Raw genomic sequence first — 20,958 nt, 5'->3', positions numbered from 1 at the left:
ATATATGTATATATATATATATATATATATATATATGTATATATATATATATATATATATATATATATATATATATCCCTAATGAGCAAACCAGAGCCGATGGCGGCAAGAAAAATCTCCCTGAGATGATATGAGGAAGAAATCTTGAGAGGAACCAGACTCAGAAGGGAACCCATCCTCATTTGGGTGACACTGGACAGTAAATAATGTACAGTAAGTGTAAATAATGTCCTTTTTACAACAGTTCATAATAATGCGACCGAGAGATCCTGAGGAACTAATGGGTCATCTTAAACTCTGAGTTCAGCACAGACCTGATGTACTTCTCTACACTTCTGGTTCAGTTCATTTATAACTGTCCAACAAACAGTGAGACTCCATGAGATGTCACATGCCTGGGCAAACACTACCGAGCAAACTAATCAGCTTTTATGCAGTTGGTGTGTGTGACCAGTTGGTGTGCAGGTAGCCATGAAGTCAAGGTGAATCTAACATTCTCCACTCCTCGGATCAGTCCTCCCTTTTAGCTGTTTACAGAGTTCTTCTTTAAACCGTATGCTTTTCTTTCCACCTGATATTCACACACATATCTGCTCTGGAGTGAGAAATGTATTGTTCTACTGAAATCTAAAGTTAATACTAACAAATTGAAATTTTGATGAAGTTGCAAGGGTGCAGTGTTTCAAATTCAATTTTACAGCAATCAGGTGTAGAACATTGAAATTCAGTTGTTGCTAGCACAATTCATTTCAGTTGCACTACACCCTGGGACTTTCATCCGAGGAGCGCTGTGAGAAGGCTGATACTGAAGATAAGAGAAGAGAAGAGAAGAGAGGAGAAGAGAAGAACAATATAATGCAGCTTTAACACAGTCACCGGTCGCTATATATGAAGTTGCCAGTACTGGTTGCCATAGTAATTACTTTTATTGGGGTGTGGTGCAGGTAAAATTCCACTTGACAACAAATCCATTTCTTGCTGCTAAACATGAAACATTCTGGAGAGAGAGTCAGTGTCTGTGTACAAAATTCAGCAGTGTATATATACGTATGTATAGGCACACCCACATCTAATCACCATCAGTAACAGTCGCCTGAAGATAGATAGATAGATAGATAGATAGATAGATAGACAGACAGACATTCAGACAACAAACACAAAAAAATATGGAAAAAAAATTTGAAAAAATTAAATTAAAAAAAAATCAAACACACACATAAATACAAACATAGCTAAAAAAAACATGCAGTAATAGTAAATATGTAAATATGTAAATATAGAAATATAAATAGACTGCATCTATATATGTGTATATATGTATATATATATATATATATATATATATATATATATATATATATATATATATACATATATAGATGCAGTCTATTTATATATAAAACCTGGTGCAAAACAATGTCACTATAATATGTGCAAAAATTAAATACCACTGTAGTTGGCAATAGCAGCAGCAGTAACATTAACAATGACAATGTGCAACTGTGGATAATGATAGAAATGGCATTAAAATGAACAGTATGCAGTGAGATGCAGCTACTTGATACAAATGTGCAATATGAGGATAATATCTAGTTCAGCTGATCTATGAGGTAGATAAAACTATGTCTATATCTTCCAGCTACCTGATTAAGAGTCTAATTGCTGAGGGAAAGAAGGAGTCCCTTAGTCTGGAGGTCCTGCATTTCACACTCCTGTACTGTACCTCCGTCCTGAGGGTAGGAGTGTAAACAGACTATGTTGGGGATGGTTGAGGTCCATAAGAATGGAGGCAGCTCTCCTGTGGACTCTGCGGTGGTAAATGGTCTGTAGAGAGGATATTTTATTGATCCCAGGGGAAATTCAAGCATCCAGAAGCAACATACAGAGAAATAAGATTATCACAAACACAAGTAGCCCCCCTTTTACCCAAACATACACACTTATATATATATATATATACACACTCACCGGTCACTTTATTAGGTACACCTGTCCAACTGCTCGTTAACGCAAATTTCTAATCAGCCAATCACATGGCAGCAACTCAATACATGGTCAAGACGATCTGCTGCAGTTCAAACTGAGCGTCAGAATGGGGAAGAAAAGTGATTTAAGTGACTTTGAACGTGGCATGGTTGTTGGTGCCAGACGGGCTGGTCCGAGTATTTCAGAAACTGCTGATCTACTGGGATTTTGACGCACAACCATCTCTAGGGTTTACAGAGAATGGTCCTGAAAATATCCAGTGAGCGGCAGTTCTGTGGGCGCAAATGCCTTGTTGATGCCAGAGGTCAGAGGAGAATGGCCAGTAACTCAAATAACCACTCGTTACAACCGAGGTATGTAGTAGAGCATCTCTGAACGCACAACACGTCGAACCTTGAGGCGGATGGGCTACAGCAGCAGAAGACCACACCGGTACTAGTAAGGTGTACCTAATAAAGTGGCCGGTGAGTATATATATATATATGTTAAATTTAAAATGTGTTATAGCAGCAAATAGACAAATAAGTACAGGTGCAATGTAAATACTAAGTCACTCCTTTCTACCCTGCCGTACCTGAGAGATGTTGTACAGTCTAATGTCCAGGGGGACAAAAGAGTTCCTCAGTCTTGTAGTGCAGCATGAGAGAGACAGCAGTCTGCCACTGAACACACTCCTCTGCCTGGTGAATATGCTGTGCAGAGGGTGGTGGGTGTTGTCCAAGATGGAAAGCAGTCTATCAAGGGTCTTTTTCTCTGATACAGTCACCAGTGAGACCAGGTCTGTTCCAACCACAGTGAAATGAGTGATATCTGATCACTTTTGCTGCGAGTCTCTGTATCCACATTAAAGTGTAATTTTATATATTTATATATGTATATATATATATATATATATATATATATATATATATATATATATATATATATATATATATAGACTAGCATTAACCTGTACAGCCCTAGGCCTGTTTTTGAGCCTCTTGCTTGGAAACGACATGCTCAATTTAAAATGAATATATCTCAAAAACTACAAGGTGTATTTGAATAATTTTTGTACTTAGAATGTCAGTAGGTCAGAGTAAAAGAAGAAATTAATTGGTGGTTAATAAAAAAGTGTTTTTTGCTTCTGGTTCTGTGAGTTTTGGTCACAGAGTGTCATCCTTATGCCGTTGGAATCTGCAGAATCTGGTTGTGTCTGTAGCGTGCAGTGTCATTTTTGTTGTGTGTGCCATCTTTACGCATTTCTTCTGTTTATTCTGTTTATTATTTCGTCTGTTTATTTAGCATCTTGGTGGAAATTGTCTATTTATTCTTATTGCTGAGCTTTTTCTCGTACTTCTGCTATGCTGCAAGTATAGATACATTCAGGCTTTGTATGCTTAAGAAAGGGTTTATTATTTCTAGGCTTAAACAAACATTACATTAGCCTCAGCAACTGGATCTGTATGCTAACACTGATGCATAATGTGCGTGATACGTGTTTTTGTATTTTAGATAAAAAGATTCCCGCTCTCCTTCTGATGGTTTTTCCTTCCTTCCGCTTGGCCGTCCTTGCCGTGAACCCTCTCACTGGTGGCTTAAAACGGCTGGCGACTGTCACCAAAGTGACTGTGAAACCTTCCACACAAAATCAAGGCACAGAATACAACTTCAAATTGATTCACTTCCGCACACACAGCCTCCTTTACGAATTCAAAGAAAGGCATAAAAATTCAGATTTGTCCATTTTAAATTCTGATTAGCAGCACATTTACACTCAAACCTCATTTCCCCAAACCTCTTATGCTTCAAATTTTAAAGCATGACCGAATGATGGTGAACCTGAAAGCTGCTAGTCAAACCCACGCTACTAGTTTATGGACTGATATTAGCTTTCTGATAGGCTTCTTGTATCTGATGCTTCTTTATTCTTTCATTCCCCACTGACTGATTTGACCATATTGATTTTTTGTTGGGAGATGGAGAGCTGAAAGATAGGATCAGGATCAGATAGAACAGAACAAAATAGGAGTTTATCTCTCATCCCATTGACGTACATTGATCTGACCTCTATGTCCAATATTAAGCTAAAGCAAACAAGCTTTACTTGGAACATCGATCTGAAAAAAAAAAAAAAATTACATGGGGAGAAAAAACAGTGCATCAATATACTGATGTCCTGTTCTATCTGGTTGTTTTTTTTTATTATTATTCGTCTCTTCAAGCTATCATAACATTCCTTTACTAGTTAATACAGCTTCCATTTTCATCTTACATCTTGTGATCACACCTACACTGAATTCTCTCTTCTTCTCCCTGTCGTTCATCCTTCTATATTTAGAAGGCTAAACATCGTTCGGTATTAAGAGGAGGACGAGTTACACGGGAAGTGGGACTTTGTGTCAGTCACAAGCCTCTAGATGGCTTTAAAAAAATTCTATTCATGCTATCAAGAAAAACAGTCTCTATTTTGTAACCTCTTGAGTGCTGAAATCAAACCAGGGTTGATGTTACTGGCACACAAAATAAAATAAAAATAATCCTCATGCAAAGCTATTCCAGAAGCAAAAAAAAACTACAGTTCAAATAAAATAATCTCAAACAAAGTGCTTAAATTGGGGGGCACGGTGGCTTAGTGGTTAGCTCGTTCGCCTCACACCTCCAGGGTTGGGGGTTCGATTCCCGCCTCCCCCTTGTGTGTGTGGAGTTTGCATGTTCTCCCTGTGCCTCGGGGGTTTCCTCCGGGTACTCCGGTTTCCTCCCCGGTCCAAAGACATGCATGGTAGGTTGATTGGCATCTCTGGAAAATTGTCTGTAGTGTGTGATTGTGTGAGTGAATGAGAGTGTGTGTGTGCCCTGCGATGGGTTGGCACTCCGTCCAGGGTGTATCCTGCCTTGATGCCCGATGACGCCTGAGATAGGCACAGGCTCCCCGTGACCCGAGGTAGTTCGGATAAGTGGTAGAAAATGAGTGAGTGAGAGAGAGAGAAAGTGCTTAAATTTAGGACGGTCTTATTATTTGGTATTTTGGTGAAATGTGAAGGCGCAAAACCCCTGAAAATAAATCCTAAGCCATTCCTGTAGTCAGCAATATACAATGAATTGCTCTAAAAAAAATGCTTACATTGAAAAATGCATTTAATTTTTGCCATGTGTCATCGTGTATGTTGCTGAAAAAGAAAGAAAAATATAACGTAAATATGAAGGACCAAATTTAAGTAAGACGGAACACGAGGCAGTAGACTGAAGGTATAATTTCATGCCCGTTGCCCTCCCGTGTGGCCGCCTTCTCAAAGAAGTGACAGAGCTGGACCGATTTGATTAAGCTGGCAGCAAAAGCTAAACCTCTGTATGGAAATTACAGTGAGGTTCAGTATAAATCAAACGCCACGCTTCTTCCTTCGCCTCTGAATCCCGTTGTTTGTCCAGAGAACAAGACTGCGGCGGCTGTTTCTTAATAACTAATATCAACACATGCGTGTTCTATTTTAGTGCCGTCGTATATGTAGGCAGAGGTTATTACGAATAATTCAGAGAAGAGAAGGAAATGAAGAAGATGTGTAGGGAGAATAAAACCGAATAAAGGAAATGGAAGAGAATGAAAGTAATTATGGCTGAATAGGAAGGTTTGATAGGACATGGGCACGTGTGAAAAAAAAAAAAAAGCTACATTTCAAAGGGGGAAGCTCCAGAAAAACTCAATTTCCTAAGGCGAGAATAAAAAAAAGGTTAGGCAATTTATGGAGCAAAATGAAGACATATCACACATTGGCCTTGAGCTTATCAAAAAAGTCTCAGAGTGGGTCTTTTAAAACAAGTCGGTTTGATCATATCGATCCTAATTGCCCTTTTTCTGTCACTCGTCTCTAAAGTCATATCTCACCAGACTTAAGTTCCATCTTTAATTTAACCCACCTAATTCACCAATTGCTGCTCTTCAGGAGTGTCTGGATCCAGGCGTTAAATTCTAGAGGAACCCTTGAGTGGGATTACACACCTCTGATTCACTGTGTTCACAGGATGCAGGACATACTTTTGATCCGAACAGATCTGTCCACGCTTGAGGGAGAGAAAACAAAAGATGATTTATTATAAAAGCATACAGAAGTGAGCAGTGTGTCATAGAAATCTGCGAAAAGCAAGAGATCGGAATACGGCGTCATGCTGTTAGTTGAAGGGAAATCGAAAGATTTTTAATTCATGCTAGTGATGAATAAGTAATTGGGTAAGGAGAGTGAAGGGCGATACAAATGGGAGAAGGGGATTAAACATCCCTCAGTTAGAGACCAGCTTTATGAAACCAGCTCTCCAGCGCTTGCAGATAGAGTCTTTTATATCCCAGCTAAAATATCCTGACTTCATAGCAGAATAATCCAGATATTTATGAAGACACCTTTAGTCTAGCAAGACCAGTTCGATTAAATCTGATGTTACAGCAAAGCATTTTATACTTGAGCAGTCAGAGGGAATACGTCTTTTTGCCTATAGAGAGGGAGGACTTAATACTACTACTAGTAGTAGTAGTAGTATTAAATCCTCCCTCTCTATAGGCAAAAAGACGTATTCCCTCTGTATACGTATATCTTATCTCTTCTTATTCTGGCATCCCACATAGGGTGTATTCTCACCTTGTGACCATACACCCTATGTGGGATGCCAGAATAAGAAGAGGTCTCAATCACCTCCTTAGTTCAGCAGTCAGGGCCGTGATCAGAGCAGACGGGCTCTCGCTCTCTCTCTCTCTCTCTCTCTCTCTCTCTCTCTCTCTCTCTCTCTCTCTCTCTCTCTCTCTCTCTCTCTCTCTCTCTCTCTCTCTCTCTCTCTCTCTCTCTCTCTCTCTCTCTCTCTCTCTCTCTCTCTCTCTCTCTCTCTCTCTCTCTCTCTCTCTCTCTCTCTCTCTCTCTCTCTCCCTCCCTCTGTCTCTCTCTCTCTCTCTCTCTCTCCCTCCCGCTCTCTCAATTGCAAAATCCTCCCTGAAAAAAAAAATCCCACAATGTACCACAACAAAACCGGAAGCATTGATGCTCACTTTGTTCCCTTACTGGAAAGGGAGAGATTGTATTTTTTGAAACCTCTCAGCTTGAAAAAAATGGCGCATGAACTCTCAATAAGTAGCTTGTTTTTGTTGTAGCTCTATACATATATATATATATATATATATATATATATATATATATATATATATATATATATATATATATATATATGTGCACACTTGCTAGCCCATGATCCTGCTTTAAGTACCATGACAGAAACACATGTGAAACTAGCATAACATAGAAAACTGAAATATATGATATGTTTAGGTCTTCACAGTGTGACCGATGAGGAAATTTTAATGTCATGGGAAATTGAGTCATCAGTGTCTCGACGTGTAGTGAGTCAGGGTCCTTAGTATTGCCCCAGCTCCCACAATATAACACAAAATTATGATTCACGACCTCAGAAGCTAGAGAGCTGACTGAGACGCACCCAAAGAAGTCTGAAGGAACTGTGACTCTGATGTGTTTTTATGAACTATTTGATGTGAAAGTATTCAGTGTTTGAGCTGAATATAAATGTCAGGCTTTTGAAAATCCTCCCCCTCTTCTTTTTTTTTTTTGCTCACCCTCCAAAGCACTTATTTCCTTTTCACCACAATCTAAACAAGAGCTAAAGAAGTTAGTGCCCCCTAGTGGCACAAAGCAGAACATGGGGGACATGTTCACTTCCCCAAACTGTATTCCCTTTATTTTCATGACAGCAAAACAGCATCTAGTTGTTTTGTTATGCTCTTTAACATCTCCGTCTTCTTGTCTGAATCCTAAATAGAGCATATTGCAGGAAACATTACGTTATGTTATGTAGTGCACTTATATAGGGGGAAAAGAAAGGTATTTGAAATTCGTCCAATAGTTTGAGCTCGGTAGATTCATCACCAATTTAAAAAAAATAAATAAATAAATCTAAGTATTGTTAAAAGTGTATTGTGTTAGTACTTTATAGTTTTAATGTTTCTTTCATATATATTTTTAGTTCTATATGATTTCTGTGCAGGAATGTTACACTTACGTTCAGTGTTCATTTAAAATATAGCGCTTTGTCGTGTCGAAAATGCGGCTCTGGAGGTGATGTTATGTTTACGTGAAGCCATGGGAGACGACCTGGGAGACGAATGGTGGGATCAAGGAGAAGATTTAGGTACGTTTATTGTAAATATGTAACGTTTTACTGCATCATATATAAACTCAGTCATTTTTACAGGTTTTATTATTTATAATAAGCAGAAAGTAAACTTTTTACGATCTGGAGAGCTGCACGTGGCTGGGAAAGTTCAATATGTAAACAAATATAGAGCTATTTTTGATTGATTAATTGATTTTTTTGTGTGTTTTCACGCTTAAATCACACCACGATCACTTCTGAAACGAAAACGCATTTACATCTGGAGTTTTAACCGAGCAAAGTTGATACAGTTCACCAAAACATCCTCACGAGTTGCTTTCAGAGCTGCACGTGTGTCGTTTTGTCGAACGGCATCATGGGAGTTGTAGTTTGCTTTGGGCACCTTTGGAAAGATGGATAAAAAGATGATGCAAAATGTCTTTGCTGTTAATTAGTTTAATCGAAATAGAAGGCAGATTATTCTAATAAAAAAAAAATAATTTGTTTTTTTTTTGTTTAAAATAGAAAGATTAATTGTCAAAATTATTGGCACCTTTTAATTTAATATACAACATGGCTAACAGTTTATTGGCACCCGCCATCACACGCATATGTTCGTCTTTCCCGAAACCGTCATCAGACGCTCGATTAGAAATTCTCTGTATGCTGTAGCATTGCAGTTTCCCTTCACTGGAGCCAAGAGGTCAGCAGCTGTTCCAGCATGACAATGCCCCTGTGCACAAAGCACAGCGCTCCATGAAGACATGGTGTGTTACGGACGGAGTGGAAGAACTCGAGTGTCCTGCACAGAGCCTGGATTCTGACAACCCCACTGAACACCCCTGGGAAGAACTGGAACACCGACTGAACCCCAGACCTTCTTCCCCAACATCAGTGTCTGATCTCACTAATGCTCTTGTAGCTGAATGATCACTAATCCCCACAGCTACACTCTAATAAAAGACCTCCCAGAAGAGTAAAGCTTATTATAACCGCAAAGAGTGAATAGGACGTTCAGCAAGTGGGTGTGCTGGTCAATTGTCCACAAACGTTTAGTCAAAGTGACGGCGTTTAATTAGAAAACAATGAATCTGTGATCTCTCCAGATCCTCCAAGATTCTTTCCTTCTGGACTCCTCTTCAGTTCACCCCACAGATCAATAGGGTCAAGAGAGTTAAGGTTTCTATTTATTAAACCGTTGTATCTTCATTTTGTAATTTCGTCCTGCTTGAAGTTCAAACGGTGCTGTGGTTAGAATGTCCTAGTAGAAGCAGTCTGATTCTCCTGATAGTCCAGGATGCCATGAGGAACAACAGTCCAATATCACCACAAATTCTCCACCGTACTGAACAATGAGGACTCTTTAGCAAACACTAATAAGGAGAAAGCGTTCTATTCGCATGCCTCCTGATCTTCTGAGCTTCCCAGACCATCTGATGCAAATCTCCAACTGTTTTTAAGATAGTACCTTTTTATTAAAACGGGATCATTCCGATTAAATCTGTCCGTACACGAGTGACCAGCCAGAGAAGGCAGCAAATATCTAATAACAAATAACACACAAAATACAAAGTATTAAACAATCATGTATTCCAACATGGCTCTAGTTATTTTTAAGTCTCACTAATGAATCTGGTGAACAGAGGACACTGAGTTTTATGTGCTCCTGTAAGTCGTTCCATGTTAATGAGGCATTAAGGTTAAACCACACAACACTCCCATTTCTTTCTTCTTTTTTTTCCTCTCTCTCTCTCTCATCCTTTTTTCACTGTGCGTAGGGGCAAAATACACTTGCCTCCTCTTTAAGGTTCATTGCAGCACCAGTTCCTTTAACCGTCATAATTACTGGCCTAACAGAGACATGGTCACGCATGATTATTTATAAAGATCAACACACATTCGGATGTTTTGTAATATTTTATAAGCGATCATAGCTTCGGTGTCACCTCATATCAATACCCCAGTGAACCAGGAAGTCACAGATTACCAGAGATGGGGGACTCGAGTCATATGACATGACTCGAGTCAGACTTGAGTCGCAAATTTGAGACTTGCTTGATAAATATTAAAAAAAGACTCGACTTGACTTTGACTTGACATTCATGACTTGAGACTTGACTCAGACTTGAGTTAAATGATTCAGAGATGGGGACTCGAGTCAGACTTACAGTAAGTCACAAATTTGAGACTTGCTTGACAAATTAAAAAAGACTCGACTTGACTTTGACTTGACATTCATGACTTGAGACTTACTTGTGACTTGCACATGTGTGACTTACTCCCACCTCTGCAGATTACCATCAAAACAATTTCATATACTTTAACAGTAAGACAAACGAGAAAACGACAATTGTGACACAAAAAAAAAAAATTTTTCCCCAGTTTTATACATTTCCTACATATATGTATGTAGTTTTTTTACACACACACACACACACACACACACACACACACACACACATTTCATACCCTCCTTACCAAGATAAATAATGCCAATAATTCAACTGCATTCATGTTAGAGCTCAGTGGCTAGAAATACAGAGTAATAGTTGAGTTTTATTTTATTAAGGTTTATTGTGTGAGTGTTTTGTATTTGCCAGGTGACTCAGGTGGGGAGGATGCACATGACACACACGACACATACGACTCTCACGACGCTCAGGCAGCAGTAGAAGAACCTAATAAGAAAGTAGCCAAGAAAAGAAAACTTCAAACCCAGGAGCCGGACAAAGTGACGAAAAAGAAGACGGTATTGGTAACACACACCGACTTTAACTTTGTGTGTTGTGTTGATTTACATATAGTGTATATTTGTGTCATGAGTTACTAGATACGTGGATAACGAGGCATGGAAAAAAAACTGGGGGTAGAAATGTAGCACTGGGGTAATCTCAAATGGCTCGTTATTTCCTGATGAAGTGCACTACTACTACAGTACTAGTTACTCCTTCACATATTGTGTAATATTGATATGTAAAGAAACATCAGTAAATCTACTGCACATTCTCGTCAGATTTCCAGGATCGTAACTGTTATGTCGAAGCCCAACATCCTGGTGTCTTTATTTACAGAAAGAATGTGGTGGTGTGAAAAAGAAACCACAGCCAGAAGATAAAAAAGATCCCCAAAAGCCCAAGAGACGACGAAAGGTAAATACAAATGTTTTCTCTCATCACTCATCTCTGCACGCCATTACGGTGCTGAATTAGGATGAAACTTAACATACTGCAGAATTATTATACAGTAAACGTGGGATTTTCTTGGCTGCATGTAACAGACACATTCCAGCTCTTTTCAGTGAGTCAGATCATTCGATTCGACTCGAGTAACAGACACATTCCAGCTCTTTTTTGGTGAGTCAGATGATTCGATTCGACTCGAGTAACAGACACATTCCAGCTCTGTTCAGTGAGTCAGATGATTCGATTCGACTCGAGTAACAGACACATTCCAGCTCTGTTCAGTGAGTCAGATGATTCGATTCGACTCGAGTAACAGACACATTCCAGTTCTTTTCAGTGAGTCCGATCATTCGATTCGACTCGAGTAACAGACACATTCCAGCTCTTTTTGGTGAGTCAGATGATTCGATTCGACTCGAGTAACAGACACATTCCAGTTCTTTTCAGTGAGTCAGATCATTCGATTCGACTCGAGTAACAGACACATTCCAGCTCTTTTCAGTGAGTCAGATCATTCGATTCGACTCAAGAGTTGACTCTTTCGGCTCGTCTCTGCCGTTTTATTTCCTACACCAGACAAGCTTACGGTTTTCTAAGCAGCGAACGTTCTTCCATGCGTAGCTGCGACTGAAACGGTTTCACGAATAACCAAATAACTAAATCCTGGTCCCTTCAAGAAATGCTCTATTCTTTGGTCGCAGAAATTGACACAAAAACTCTGTGATGTTCTGAGGAGACTTTTTTCAAAATGACCACAGATCATTTTGTCACCACACCTTCAGCCAAAGCCTTCTTCTATTCACATGTGTGAGACATGAGTACAGTAAAAAAAGAATACTGTGCTTGCAGTTTCACCAATTCAATGCAAAAAAAAAATCAAAAAAGCTGCATTGCAAAATGTCTGGGGGAAAAAACTCCTGGAATCCTGGAGGGACTGAATAGCAATCATTTGCATTGCATTTTATGAAAGGTAAATAAATCAGCCAGGCGGAGCGTGAACTGACGGAAACATTAAGCGTTCCTGCATGGTTGTTTCGCCTCATCGTATCTGAGCTATGTTGTGAAAATGTCTTCTTTCTATTTCTCCTGAACACTGATTATATTTACCTCACCCTCACGACCGAGATTCAAGCTCGCACCTCAGCTCATTCACTCCAACCAACAGCTCAGGTGTTATTCAGAGGTTTCCACGGAGGAGTTTATGCGGTTGTTAGATACAAACCAGGAGCAATGGCTTCACCTACATCTACAAGAAAAGGGAGAGAAAAGCGTACGGTTGTGCTGAAAATTCTCCCATAAGAGCCGGCTCTCTCCCTAACAGCACATCACTAGTCTCCACAACCATCATGTCACAAAAGGCTGTTAGAAAAGAGCGGCTTCAAATTTGGGAATAATAGCGGCAGTGAAATTGCTTTTACCTGCCGACAGCCGCAAAGTCTTCAGCTCTACAGATTTCAAATGTGTGTGTGGGTGGGTGAATGTGTGTGTGAGAGGAAGTGTGTGAGTGGGTAAGTGAAAATGTGTGTGTGGGTGGGTGAATGTGTGTGTGAGAGGAAGTGTGTGAGTGGGTAAGTGAAAATGTGTGTGGGGGTGGGTTAGTGCGTGTGGGGGTGAGTGCGTGCGTGTGGGGGTGAGTGCGTGCGTGTGGGGGTGAGTGCGTGCGTGTGGGGGTGAGTGAGTGCGTGTGGGGGTGCCTGAGGGGGTGCGTGAGTGAGTGCCTGTGGGGGTGCTTGTGGGGGTGAGTGAGTGCGTGTGGGGGTGAGTGAGTGCGTGTGGGGGTGCATGTGGTGGTGAGTGAGTGCCTGAGGGGGTGCGTGAGTGAGTGCCTGTGGGGGTGAGTGAGTGCGTGTGGGGGTGTGTGTGGGTGTGAGTGAGTGCGTGTGGGGGTGGGTGTGTGCGTGTGGGGGGTGAGTGAGTGCGTGTGGGGGGTGAGTGAGTGCGTGTGGGGGTGAGTGAGTGCCTGAGGGGGTGCGTGAGTGAGTGCCTGTGGGGGTGAGTGAGTGCGTGTGGGGGTGAGTGAGTGCGTGTGGGGGGTGAGTGAGTGCGTGTGGGGGTGCGTGTGGGGGTGAGTGAGTACGTGTGGGGGTGAGTGAGTGCGTGTGGGGGTGAGTGTGGGGGTGAGTGAGTGCGTGTGTGTATGAGTGCGTGTGGGTGTGTGTGTGGGGGTGGGTGTGTGCGTGTGCATGCAAATGTGTGGGGGTGTGTGTGTGTGTGTGGGTACATGGGTGTGGTTGCGTGAGTGAGTGCGTGAGTGAGTGCCTGTGGGGGTGAGTGAGTGCATGTGGGGGTGAGTGAGTGCGTGTGTGTGTGGGTACATGGGTGTGGTTGCGTGTGTGCGTTCATGTGGGTGTGAGTGAGTGGCTGCATACACACACACACTGTAGATGACATTATTGTAGGAGTGCAAAAAGCATGTGGGTGCGTGTGCACGTTTGTGTGTGCACAGGTTTGTGTGTGCATTGATGTATGTGTGTGCATTGATGTATGTGTGTGGATACATTCACACATACTCTAGGTGACGTTATAGTAGGAGTGCAGGGTGTTTGTGTGTGTTGGTGTGTGTGTTGGAGTGGGTGTTGGTGTGTGCACATACTGTAGGTGACGTTATTGTAGGAGTGCAGGGTGTTTGTGTGTGTTGGTGTGTGTGTGTTGGAGTGGGTGTTGATGTGTGTGTTGGAGTGGGTGTTGGTGTGTGCACATACTGTAGGTGACGTTATTGTAGGAGTGCAGGGTGTGTGTGTGGGTTGGTTTGTGTGTGTTGGTGTGTGTGTTGGAGTGGGTGTTGGTGTGTGTGTTGGAGTGGGTGTTGGTGTGTGTGTGTTGGAGTGGGTGTTGGTGTGTGCACATACTGTAGGTGACGTTATTGTAGGAGTGCAGGGTGTGTTTGTGTGTGTTGGTGTGTGTGTTGGAGTGGGTGTTGGTGTGTGTGTGTGTGGGGGGGGGGGGGTTGGGGTGTGTGTGTGTGTTGGAGTGGGTGTTGGCGTGCACACATACTGTAGGTGACGTTATTGTAGGAGTGCAGGGTGTGTGTGTGGGTTGGTTTGTGTGTGTTGGTGTGTGTGTGTGTGTGTGTGTGTGTTGGAGTGGGTGTTGGCGTGTGTGTGTGTGTGTGTGTGTTGGAGTGGGTGTTGGCGTGCACACATACTGTAGGTGACGTTATTGTAGGAGTGCAGGGTGTGTGTGTGGGTTGTTTGTGTGTGTTGGTGTTGGTGTGTGTGTTGGAGTGGGTGTTGGCGTGCACACATACTGTAGGTGACGTTATTGTAGAAGTGACACAGTGCTTTTGTTCACATTTAGACAGAGAGAGAGGAGGACGTATAAATCAGTAAAATCAGCACCTGAGACAGACTTGTGTAATTAGAGCACAACAGACGTGTCTCTGTCCTCAGTCACACTTACTGCAGGATATCTTCAACAAAATTCTGCTTGTAAGAGGAATATTAATTAGGAGCACCTTTGACTCTTTTTGAGTAAATATTAAAAGACGTACCGTGTTACATTCGGCTCTGATTTTCTTCCATGTTTTAGTGGGTTTTTTTTTCCTCTTTTGGCTGAATCTTAAATCCGTTGCACTACTTGTAGTGCACTATGTAGGTAGTGTGTTCAAATCAGTCATGTAGGGAACATGAGTAGTGAATAGGAAAGTATTAGGATTTGGCCAAACTAAGGGCCATTTTTACACCTGGTCACTTTATGTGTTTTCTCTGATCATATCTGATTTGTTAAAACTGTACCATTGACATTAGGCCACATAAATGCGTCTCGGCGAATCAGATATCAATCCGATCTTTCTACTCCCGCCCAAAATACTAATATATTTGACCTCATTTCCGGGGTAATTGAAATGGAACACACTTTGGTGTATGCGGTTTTCAGAATGCAATCAAAAAGAAGACGAAAAAACGTACGACGGTGATGCGACAAAAACCAGCATTTACTGTTTGCTGCATTTTTGCTGGCGGCAGCAGCGGCGCATTTTAAGACCCAACGAGACACCTGGGTGAAAGATCACCTGAGTGACGTACTTCTGTTTGGGAGGAGTATAGCGCTGATGTATGTGGCTCGAACAACCGCATTCATTTACACCTGTTCAGTTTCATCTGAAACGCGTCCCAGACCACCTGCTGAAGTGGTTTGAACCATCGGATTTATATCCGTCTCGAAAAAACGTTTCGGAGGGCATTTAGACCTGATCTTTATACCATCAGATAGCTATCGGATCACAGAAAACACATGAAGTGACCAGGTGTAAAAAGCTCCTATACTGTGCATAAACTATACAGATAAATATAAAACCTGCACTTAATAGTGATCTGAGTGATTGTGACATGGTTGTTGGTGTCACTTGGGCTTTTAGAAACTGCTGGGGTTTTCATGTACATTTCTATAGAGATGGCACGAAGAAAAAAAAAAACCCACCCTGAGAGTGATGAGAGAGATCAGAAGAGAAAGCTCAAACTAGTTTAATCAGACAGGAAGTCATCTCTGGTGACAGCACTATGTACATCCATGCTGAGCTGAAAAGCATGTCACAATGCACAACTGGTCAAACCTTCACACTACAGAAGTCACCCTCAGGTTCTGGTTCCGCTCCAGTCAACCAAGGACGGGGATCCGAGGCTACAGTAGGCACAGCTTCCCCCAAACCGGAGAGATGGGAGACGAATCAATTAATTATTATGGGTTTTTTTTTTCACTTTCACTGAGCTTATGTGCAGGAGTTTATTAATTAACGCAAATCCAAATTGCTTTTCTACATTTTCTTTTCCCCTCCAACACACCACCGAAATTGAATTCCTGGACCGGATGACGATTTTCTACCCCGGTTTGATTTGTCAGTTTATTGCACACCCCCCCTACCACCCACACACATGGACTATAAAACACCAGTGATGTATTTTACCAGTAATTGGTGGTGCTTGGGCTGTAAATACTGCATCTTATGAGTTCTATATTCACTCTGCAGTGCTTTAGTTTACAGCTCTGTGAAAACGTTTCTATTAAATAGCGGTAATAAAGGCCTAGTCTTTTGCGTGTGTGCTGAAATTCGGTGAGCCTGCAGGGTATTTAGTCATGCCTTGTAATCATCTATCCGTCTCTGTGTTCAGAAGAAGACCATCACAGACGTGTTGGCGACGTCTGAGCCCGCACCCGGCTCTCCGGCTGACCTGAGGAGCCTGCTGATGAGCCACTTCAGCAACACGCGGTCTGTTATCGAACAGGAGGAGCTGGAGCTGCCGGGTCAGTCGGCCGTGCCTCGTTCACCTCTCTAACCTCAGTGTGGCTACCTGCTCTATCTCGCTACTGCTCAAAGTGCTTACGTGTGCTGCTTTTCATTTCAGAGTCGTGTTTCCTGACAAGTAACGACCTCACACACAGCTTGTCGTCCTACCTCAAAGAAGGTGAGTGTTTAGAAAGACGGAGTTTGGTCGAACTTTAGAACTCTCGCTCTCTTTTAGAAGCAGAGATTTGTTCATCCTCCAGTCGTTAAATGACGTTTTTCATCTTTTCTTGTTTAGTTTGTCCCAAGTGGGCTAAAGTACAGAAGCAGCACACGCAGAAGGGTTCGGTCGTCCTGCTCATCGTCTGTAGCTCCGCCCTGAGAACCATCGAGCTCATCAAGTCAGTAACTTTCCTTTCTGTCAGATTTTACTACAAGATTTTTCTACAAATTTTGTATTTGCATGATTTGTTTTTTGTATTTTTATTTTTTTTCCGTCTCCTCCCCCACTTGTCGTCTTAAAGGCAGTTGACTACGTTTAAGGGCGACGCTAAAGTGCTAAAGCTCTTCGCCAAACACATCAAAGCCGAGGATCAGGTGAAGCTGCTGAGTAAAAGTGTGGCTCACGTCGGTGTGGGTACTCCTGGCAGACTGAACACCCTGATCGAGAAAGGTCAGCGCACACGCTCGCTTTAAACGTCCCTGACATTTCGTGCGAGAGCTTTTACATTTAATTGAGTGATTTCTGTGATGATATTGAAGTAGCAGTTTTGACCTCTCTACTTATAGAGGGATTGAGTCTGCAGGGCTTGAGATATCTCGTCCTCGACTGGAACTGCAGAGACCAAAAACACAGGCGGATGGTGGACATACCAGAGGTACAATTTGCTTACATAAATTCTCCCTTGAAACCATGCGAACAGACCGGAGCAGAGTTCTTCCTTTCATTTGTCACCTGTGTGTATATTAGCGATGTTCAGGTCAGTGCAGTCAGCATTACCAACACACACGTCTCTCCTTCTCGTCCCTCTCAGACCTTGCACGCCTCAGAATTGTCCCATTTTGTTCTTTTGTGAAAAAAAAATAGTTACACAACACTCACTTACAAAGAAAAACTAAAGGCAGGTTACTGAATTGAATAAACATTTGAATTCCACAGCCGGACGAGCTGAATTCAGGTCTGTCGTGTCGGATGCCAGACACGAGAGAAAGTCTGTTCTTGTGTACTTTTCCTCAACACTCCAGAGATCGAGTAAAAATTCGTTCTGGTTTCATACATTTTGTGGGGTTTCTTTTTTTTTTTTTGACCCACTTGAATACATAACATCACCCCGGCGTCTCAACAAAGAAATCTACAGACCTCAAGCTTTATTTCCACCGAACAGATCCACGTTATAGAGTAATCATTAGGCGCTTTACAAGTACGTGTGTTTTGCATAAACGTTTACGGCAGGAGTTTTTTTCCCGCCTGTAAGGAAACACGGTGAAACGGTCCGGTTCGTCACGTTAGAAGACGGAGAGAAGGTTGGAGAATGAAGGCGGATTTATCTTTAAGGTTAAACTGTACAGTATGTGCGACACTGACTCACGTTTTTATTGCAGCTTATTGCACCAGCCCTGAGACTCTCATACAGATCTTTTATGCATGGGATCTTTGATCATGTCGAAGTTTGCTTCGTGTTTTATTTATTTATTTATTTTTGGGAAAAAGATGAGTCGCACCAATATGGTTTTTTGTTTGTTTGTTTGTTTGTTTGTTTTTTGGGTACACATTGCTTTACAATACCACAGGAGAAAATACAGCACAAAACAATGAGTTAAAAAAAACTTGTTAGTGCTGCAGGCTGACAGGAGCTGCTGCCTTAATCTCCAGAATAGTAACTACTGTACATGGTTGTGTGTGTGTCTCTGTGTGTGTGTCTCTGTGTGTGTCTCTGTGTCTGTGTGTGTGTCTGTGTGTGTGTGTGTGTGTGTGTCTTTCTGTGTGTGTGTGTGTGTCTTTCTGTGTGTGTGTGTGTGTCTTTCTGTGTGTGTGTGTGTGTCTTTCTGTGTGTGTGTCTTTCTGTGTGTGTGTCTTTCTGTGTGTGTGTCTTTCTGTGTGTGTGTGTGTGTGTGTCTGTCTTTGTGTGTGTGTGTGTCTTTCTGTGTGTGTGTCTTTCTGTGCGTGTGTCTTTCTGTGTGTGTGTGTGTGTGTGTGTGTGTGTCTTTCTGTGTGTGTGTGTGTGTCTTTCTGTGTGTGTGTGTGTGTGTGTCTTTCTGTGTGTGTGTGTGTGTGTCTTTCTGTGTGTGTGTGTGTGTGTGTCTTTCTGTGTGTGTGTCTTTCTGTGTGTGTGTCTTTCTGTGTGTGTGTCTTTCTGTGTGTGTGTGTGTCTTTCTGTGTGTGTGTGTGTGTCTTTCTGTGTGTGTGTGTGTGTCTTTCTGTGTGTGTGTGTGTCTTTCTGTGTGTGTGTGTCTTTCTGTGTGTGTGTGTCTTTCTGTGTGTGTGTGTCTTTCTGTGTGTGTGTGTCTTTCTGTGTGTGTGTGTGTGTCTTTCTGTGTGTGTGTGTGTGTCTTTGTGTGTGTGCATGTGTGTCTGTGTGTGTGTCTTTCTGTGTGTGCGTGTGTGTCTTTCTGTGTGTGAGTCTGTCTGTGTCTCTGTTTGTCTGTCTCTTGTATTTGTCTTTATCGTCTGCCTCTTTGTCTGTTTATCTGTGTGTGTTTGTCCGTCTGTCTGTCTTATTTGTTTGTGTGCATGTTTGATTTTCTTTGTTGGTGTCTCTGTGTGTGTCTTTCTGTGTCTCTGTCTGTGTGTGTGAGTCTCTGTCTGTCGCTTGTATGTGTCTTTGTGTTATCGTCTGGTTGTTTGTCTGTTTATCTGTGTGTGTTTGTCCGTCTGTCTGTCTTATTTGTTTGTGTGCATGTTTGATTTTCTGTGTGTGTTTGTTTTGCAGGTAAAAGCAGAATTTGTAAAACTTATGGAGTCTGGCATCATTAAGAAGTGTCAGGAAGGAGGCATTAAAATCGGACTCTTCTGACTGCACACTGCGTCTCATTTCCTCTCTACCATGTCCTCACAAATACACCTCTGAAATGTGTTTGTTTTTATTATTTATATAAAGCTTTGTTCTATATTTTTAAGCTCTGTAAAACCCAGCTGTGTCTACTATAGAAGCACACACTCCACTGGAGAGATCTAAAAATAAACTCATCTGTTTGGACAGCGTTGTTTTAGGTTGTTTTTCTTGCAGAAGGAAAATCATGAGCGTACATTCATGTGTTTATAATCACAACAGGGAATCTGCATTAACATAACATCCTCTTACATGCAGCTGTGTGGGTACTACACACACACACACACACACAGAAGACAAACAGGCACACAAACAAATAGATAGACAAACAAATAGACAGACACACACAGACAAACATGCACACAGACAAACAAATAGACACAGACAGAAAGATACACACAAACAAATAGACAGACAGACAGAAAGATACACGCAGACTGACAAATAGACAGACAAACAAAGGTACACACAGACAAACAAATAGACAGAGACACACACAAAGATCCACACAAAAAGATATAGACAAACAAATAGACACACACACACAAAGATACACACAAAAAGATACACACAGACAAACAAATAGAGACACAGATACAGAAAGATAGACAGACAGGGACACAAACGGGTGGAGACAGACAGGTGGACACAGACAGACAGGGACACAGACAGATAGGTAGACACAGACAGACAGGGACACAGACAGACAGGTGGACACAGACAGACAGGTAGACACAGACAGGGACACAAACAGACAGACAGGTGGACACAGACAGGGACACAAACAGACAGACAGGTGGACACAGACAGACAGACACAGATATACAGACAGACAGGTAGACACAGACAGACAGGGACACAAACAGACAGACAGGTGGACACAGACAGACAGAGACACAGATATACAGACAGAGAGGTAGACACAGACAGACAGGGACACAGACAGACAGGTAGACAGACAGACAGGGACACAAACAGACAGGTGGACACAGACAGACAGATATACAGACAGACAGGTAGACACAGACAGGTGGACACAGACAGACAGACACATATACAGACAGACATACACAGAGTCGATGTTTTATGATGGCAGGCTTAAAGAATGAACAGCGGTTTACTCATAAGGAGGAAAATGGTGTAAAATATAAATAAACGTGTTAGTACACTCTGGATTTCAGTTTGATATAGAGTGAATGGCAAGAATGTGTGTGTGTGTGTGTGTGTGTGTGGTTAATAAGTAACAAAGGTTCCAAGGTCCACATCCACGCAAGGGACTCTGGGAATTAGACAGGAATACAGGAAGAGACACAATTAGCCGTTGTGTTCTGTTTTTGTTCAGCATTTTGGAGTCTTTATCCTCGTCTGAGGTGGTGTGTGCTCATGGGTAAGGTGA

At 41.9% G+C, this 20,958-nt stretch overlaps 2 protein-coding genes across 2 annotated transcripts in view; both read left to right on the top strand.

Annotated features, from left to right (window-relative positions):
* The first annotated feature begins 8,040 nt into the window (after positions 1-8,040).
* cmss1 (cms1 ribosomal small subunit homolog) lies at positions 8,041-19,709 on the top strand. The gene is made up of 9 exons (XM_060876007.1): positions 8,041-8,145; positions 10,710-10,864; positions 11,181-11,258; positions 16,400-16,532; positions 16,634-16,693; positions 16,811-16,913; positions 17,037-17,185; positions 17,302-17,390; positions 19,443-19,709. Exons 1-9 carry the CDS (start codon positions 8,076-8,078, stop codon positions 19,524-19,526), a joined length of 921 nt encoding a protein of 306 aa, XP_060731990.1. The 5' UTR covers positions 8,041-8,075; the 3' UTR covers positions 19,527-19,709.
* A 1,123-nt stretch (positions 19,710-20,832) lies between these two features.
* Positions 20,833-20,958, top strand: part of tmem30c (transmembrane protein 30C) — a 13,172-nt gene continuing 13,046 nt past the window's right edge. The window contains exon 1 of the mRNA XM_060876000.1: positions 20,833-20,958. This exon is cut by the window's right edge and continues 185 nt beyond it. Within this exon, the coding sequence (XP_060731983.1) occupies positions 20,946-20,958 (13 nt within the window). The 5' untranslated portion in view covers positions 20,833-20,945.

The sequence above is a fragment of the Tachysurus vachellii genome, chromosome 8 (assembly GCF_030014155.1).
Source record: "Tachysurus vachellii isolate PV-2020 chromosome 8, HZAU_Pvac_v1, whole genome shotgun sequence".
Taxonomy (NCBI): Eukaryota; Metazoa; Chordata; class Actinopteri; order Siluriformes; family Bagridae; genus Tachysurus; species Tachysurus vachellii.
The sequence above is the reverse complement of the archived record's forward strand: the minus strand, read 5'-3'. Positions and strand labels throughout refer to the sequence as shown.